Here is a 6,000-nt window from a genome sequence, read left to right on the forward strand (position 1 = left end):
GATGAAGGAAGGGAAGGGAAAGGAAGCCGCCAACTCTTGGCTTTTCTTCTCCCTTTGCTTGCGGCTGAACCAAGAGGAGGAGAGGGGGCTTCCACGGCTTGAAGAGGAGGAAAAGGATTCAACTAGGGCGCCGGCCCTAGTCCTCCTTTAATAAGGATGAAGGGCTCCTACAAGTTAGGAGCCCTTGACAACTTTCCAAGAGGGGGCGCCGGCCCCCTCTCTCTTCATGTCGCACCTAATCAAGTGGAGAGGGGCTGATGCCCCTCTTGCTTGGTTAGCCTAATCCTCTTCCAAAGAGGATTAGGTCCCTCTTTCATGGTTTAATCCTAATCTAATTAGGATTGGCCAAATTGGGTTCAATCTATGCTAGTCCTAATCCAATTAGGACTTGAATGAACCATGACTCAATTGAACTCTTCAATCCTAATCCAATTAGGAGTCATGTTGATTCATTAGATTAATAATTAATTTAGACTTAAGGAATCCTAATCCAATTAGGATTTGTTTAATTTTAGTCCTAATCCAATTAGGACTCTATTTGAATCCGAAGTCCTAATCTAATTAGGATTTCTAGGAATCCTACTCCAAGTAAGAATCCTATTTTAATTCAAAACTCCTAATCTCATTAGGATTGCAGAAATTCTATTCCAAGTAGGAATCCCAGTCCTACTCCAACTAGGATTTCCAGTCCTAATCCAATTAGGACTCTAGGAATCCTACCCGAAGTAGGACTCTTGTTTTAAGTCCAATTAATTAATTCCCTTTATTCCTTCTTCAACTTCTTATCAATCAAATTGATTACTTGTGATTCATAATCACTTTTCAACCATCGGATCGGTCAATACTTCTAGTGTGTGTGACCCCATAGGTTCTACTCTGACTGGTAGTGAGATATATTATGATCTCTATCACAATATCATTGAAAACTCCCTTCAATGGGTTGGAACGATTCCAATTCAACTCATTAGGGTTTATCGATCATCAAGATAATCCCTATGAGTCCCACCATCCACCAGTGACACCTAGCAGCATGTAGTGGCTACCCAGTAGAATAGAAAGATGAACCTCTAGGTGCAGTTAACATGTGATACAGTCCAACTATTGTGGATCCCTACAGGACGGAGGTCATGGACAACTCGTCAAACCCCATCGTCTGTCATATGTCAAGATTTATTCGACTTGAGTTCGATAGTGAAAAACTCTTTTTCCACTTTATATTACTGCCCTGGCCAAGGTCTTAGAACTCAGTCTAACAAATCACATAGGATCACTCCTCTTCTATCAAGGTCGATAGATTCCTTATAGGTGCATACCCTACTCCTACAGTGAACTTACTGCAGCCAATCTACACTGCATGGACCCATATGGCTAGAGACCATGTATGTGTGCAGTCAAACTACAATAACCTCACTGTGAGTAGCCGAAGCACCGCAGGTCAAAGGACCAGTCACACTACTGCAACATCAAGCAAGTCACTGACGAGTGGATAGACATCCAAGTGACTTCTTGTCTTGGTCACGCTCAGTACCCTTGTTCTCTAACAAGCACCTGCACTATCACTTCAGTGTCCCTACACTGTGGACTCAAGTCTCGTCCATCCAGAAGGAAAGTGATCTGTGCACTGATCGGATCGATCACCGTCCTCGTGATGATCCATTGATCAGGAGCATTTAGAAATTAATCACCAATGATACATGGCTTAAATTCTCAACTCTTGAGAATATGTATCATCATCTTATTAATTCCTTGGACGATTCATAGACACATAAACAATATGAATGAAAAGATGCCTTTTATTTATTCAATAATAAATAGTCAAGTACAAAATTATGTCCCTAGAATTAATAATTTGTCAGCCAGATTGGCTTCTAGGGCATACATCTAACAGCTGCGGCTTGGTGAGCAGTGGCGGAGAAGCAAGAAGGCACCTAAGCTCTTCAAAAGCCTGCTGGCATTCCTCCGACCATAAAAAGTCTTTCGGTCGCTTGAGGATCTTGAAGAATGGGAGGCACCGCTCGGCCGACTAGGAGACAAATCTCCCCAGAGCTGTGACCCTCCCAGTGAGCCGCTGTACCTCTTTGACCGTCTTCGGAGGCACAATCTCTTGTAGCGCTCGGATCTTCTCAGGGTTTGCTTCGATTCCCCGTTGGGTTACCACGAACCCAAGTAACTTGTCCGAGGTGACTCCGAAGGCGCACTTTGCAGGGTTGAGCTTCATTTGATATTTCCTAAGGGTGGAGAATGCTTCACTGAGGTCGGCTACATGGTCCTCCGCCGTCCGGCTTTTCACCAGCATGTCGTCCACATATACTTCCATGTTCGGGCCTATTTGGTCTTTAAATATTTGGCTGACCAGCCTTTGGTATGTTGCTCCGGCATTTTTCAACCCGAAAGGCATTACTTTGTAGCAATAGGTGCCCCTATCGGTTATGAAAGCCGTCTTCTCTTCGTCTTCTGGCGCCATTCGAATTTGATTATACCCCGAGAAGGCGTCCATGAAGGTCAGCAACTGGTGTCCCGAGGTGGAGTCGACGAGCTGGTCGATGTTGGAAAGCTGTCCTTTGGGCAAACTTTGTTCAAGTCGGTGTAGTCCACGCACATGCGCCATTTCCCATTAGATTTCTTCACGAGGATCACGTTGGCGAGCCAGTCTGGATAGGAGACCTCCCGGATAAAGCCGGCGTCGAGAAGTTTGTCCACCTCCTCTGCCGCTGCCCGTTGTCGTTCCAGGGCGGAGCTCCGTTTCTTCTGCCGCATGGGTATGCAGGTCGGCTTCACTTGGAGCCAGTGGACCATGACCTTAGGATTGATTTCCGGCATGTCGGCGGGCGACCAGGCGAAGATGTCCAGGTTGGTCCGAAGGAACTCGATCAGGCGGTCCCTTTTAAGGGAGCTCAGACCGGAGCCGACCTGCACAGTTAGCTCTGGGCAGTTTTGTCTTAATGGAACTTGGGTAAGAAGCTCACCGGGCTCTACCCGTTCCTTGTAGAGGTCAGCCCGCACCTCCAGGGTTTCGATGGGCAGCGCCTGATTTGATGTTGGCGCCTCGGCGGTTTGCTCCTCTTGGCTTGGTGCTTTAGCCGGTTGCTTGGCTTTATAGGTTGCCATATAGCACCGCTTAGCTATCAGCTGGTCCACATGAACTTTGCCTACTCCTTGGTCGGTGGGGAACCGTACGAGCAAGTGGTAAGTCGAGACCACAGCTCGGAGGGCATTTAGCCCTGGTCGTCCGAGAATGGCGTTGTAGGCCGAAAGCAGGCGGACCACAAGAAAATCCGTTCTCACAGTGCGTTCTCGGGGAGCGAGGCCGACCGTGACAAGAAAGCCGACCTCACCCTCAACCGGGACGGAGTCCCCGGTGAATCCGATCAGTGGAGCGTTCATCTCCGAAGCTGGCTTTCCGTCATCTCCATTTTTTGATAGGCATCGTAGTACAAAACATTCGCCGAGCTTCCATTATCAACTAGGACATGTTTTACATCAAACTTATTTACAATCATAGAGATGACTACAGCGTCATCATGAGGAGTCTCAACTCCTTCCATGTCCTTGTCTGAGAATGAGATGGCTTCGGAGGTGCACGGGCGCTTCGGAGGGGTCCTTCCCTCGCTTGGTTCTTCAGCCGAGTTTCCTCCCCCAATGGTGTTGATGGTGCCGGCGATGGGTCTATTATCATTTGGACCTTCGGGCTGTGCGGCATTTTCCGCTGGCCTCCTTTCCTCGCACCGGTTCTGCACGAACCGGTTGAGTACCCCGCGGTGGATGAGCGCCTCGATCTCATCTCGGAGCTGGAAGCAATCCTCCGTGTCGTGGCCGCGGTCCCGGTGGAAACGGCAATACTTCCTAGGATTGCGCCAAGCTCCCGCGTCCCGCATTGGAGGTGGAGGTCGGAAATAGTCCCGACCTTCTATCTCCATAAGGACCTCTGCTTGGGGGGCATTCAACGGGGTATAGCTCTCGTACCTCCTCGAGGACATCCGTGGTCGCGGTGGGGATCGCTGTCGAGGCGGGGACCTTGGCCGTGGCTGTCCCCGTTGTAGAGGTGGGCTCCTCAGTCGAGGCTGGTTATTTCGGCGGGGAGATCGGCTTCTTGGGCGGCCGCGCTCTTCGCGGCACTTCTTCGGTTTCTTTGAAGCCTGCTCGGTCACGCCCTTTCTGGAGGCGATAGCCTCCTTGGCCTTCGCATACTTCCGAGCTCGGGCCAACATCTCATTGAAGTCGGCGGGGAAGCACTTCTCGATAGAGAAGAGAAATCTGTAAGAGCGAGCCCCGTCTTTACTGCCGACATGGCTATCGACTGGTCGAGCTCGCAGACCTCTCAGGTTGCAGCGGTGAAGCGGTCGAGATATTCTCTAAAGGATTCCCCGTCCTTTTGCTTGACATCCAGGAGGGAATCCGATGTTTGCCGCTGGCGTCGGCTGGCAGCAAAGTTGGTGGTGAACTGCCTGCCGAGCTGCTCAAAGAAGGATACCGTGCTCGGCTTCAGTCCCGAGAACCAAAGCCGAGCCGTTCCCCGAAGAGTTGCGGAGAAGGCCTTGCAGAGCACAGCCTCCGAGGACCCTTGCAATGCCATGAAGGCTCTGTAACTTTCCAAATGATCGAGGGGGTCGGTAGGTCCATTGTAGGGCTCCACTTGAGGCATTTTGAACCTCGGTGGGACCGGCTCGTCCTCGATCTGGCGGAAAAAGGGGGACTTGGTGGTAAATTCGAAGTCGCCCTCTCGCCTTGCCTTCCTGCTATGAAGCGCCTCAATCTGGCGCTCGAGGTTCTCGACCTTCCTGTCGAGCTCTCCAGCCTGGGGGATTGCCACGGTAGTCTGCTCCGGCTCGTGGCGGTCCGGGGCCGACTCAGCTTCTGAAAACTGTGGCCTTTTGTCTATGCTCCTCCTCGGCAATTCTCTCCGAGGAGATGCCCAGGGGGCGTCTTGGCGACAGCATCACTCTTCATTGTTGGCCCTCGAGGAGCCATGGGGGTTTGGGCCCTGGGGCGCCGGTCCATCTGGAGGAAGCACTGGCTGGACTTGGGCCCGCGGAGGCGGCATGGGCAGGGCTTCCCCATGTTGCAGTCCTTGGATAGCGGCGGCCAGGGTATGAACCTGCTGCACCAGGACATTGAACTGTTCTGGCTGGACTTGGGGAGCTGGATCAGCCGGAGATGGCGAGTTACGGAGAGAGTGTCCGGGGATTTGTGGGAGACGCCGGGAGGCGTTAGAGGCTCCTTTACTCCTCAACTTCATGGCCACGACTCGGGCCCTTCCTCTAGCGCCAACTGTTGCTGAAATTTGGACCCGGGGGCGACCGTCGGCTGAGGAGGAGGGGAGCTCCGGTGCTGGAATGGCGGGTGGCGGTCCGTCGGCGAGCGGCGTCCCCCGGGAGACCTGCAACAAGCCGGTGGCCGGGGTTTCCGGCACCGGCCCTCCGATGCTCAAGTCAGAGGGGGCAAATATGTGGAGAAAGAGTAATTTTTCGAGTTTTTGCCAGCCAACCCCCTCTCCGGGCATCGGGTTTCCTTTTTATAGGGGGATATAGATATACCTGCGATGTGACGGAGCGAACGGGTTACCGTATGATTGTATGTGTCGGATTAATGCACGATCGTGTGAATTAATGCCTTGCCGTAGGAGATCAAGTTGACGGTAATGAGTCGTCGTGGTTGATCGGACGCGGCCGGGCGGATTTGCCGTGGAGGGCTTGAGATCCGTAAATGGCAGGAGCCATGCGTATTAATTATTGAGTGAGCCGGAGATCAGGAGAGGCCATGTGCATTAATTGTTGAGTGAGCCGGAGATCAGCAGAGGCCATGCGCATTAATTGTTGAGTGAGCCGGAGATCAGCAGAGGTCATGCACATTAATTGTTTAGTGCAATGGCAGGGTATGGTCCCTGATCGGACTGCAAGTGGATGTGATTGCAAGTGGGTATGGTCCCAGGCTCTCAAGGTCGAGGATGTTAAGACCAAGTGTTTGGGCGGGGCGCTTCGGGGTTGAGCGCTTGGTCGGACT

At 51.8% G+C, this 6,000-nt stretch overlaps 1 protein-coding gene across 1 annotated transcript in view; it reads right to left on the minus strand.

Annotated features, from left to right (window-relative positions):
• The window catches only part of LOC149750939 (uncharacterized), a 30,199-nt gene extending 26,815 nt beyond the window's left edge, over positions 1 to 3,384 (minus strand). The window contains exon 1 of the mRNA XM_089928407.1: positions 2,600 to 3,384. Coding sequence (XP_089784533.1) covers positions 2,600 to 3,384 — 785 coding nt within the window. The remainder of the gene's footprint in view (positions 1 to 2,599) is intronic.
• Between the last annotated feature and the right edge of the window lie 2,616 nt (positions 3,385 to 6,000).

This window comes from Phoenix dactylifera, chromosome 18, assembly GCF_051530095.1.
Source record: "Phoenix dactylifera cultivar Ajwa chromosome 18, Ajwa_hap1_PhDact_Kaust_v1.1, whole genome shotgun sequence".
Classification (NCBI taxonomy): domain Eukaryota; kingdom Viridiplantae; phylum Streptophyta; class Magnoliopsida; order Arecales; family Arecaceae; genus Phoenix; species Phoenix dactylifera.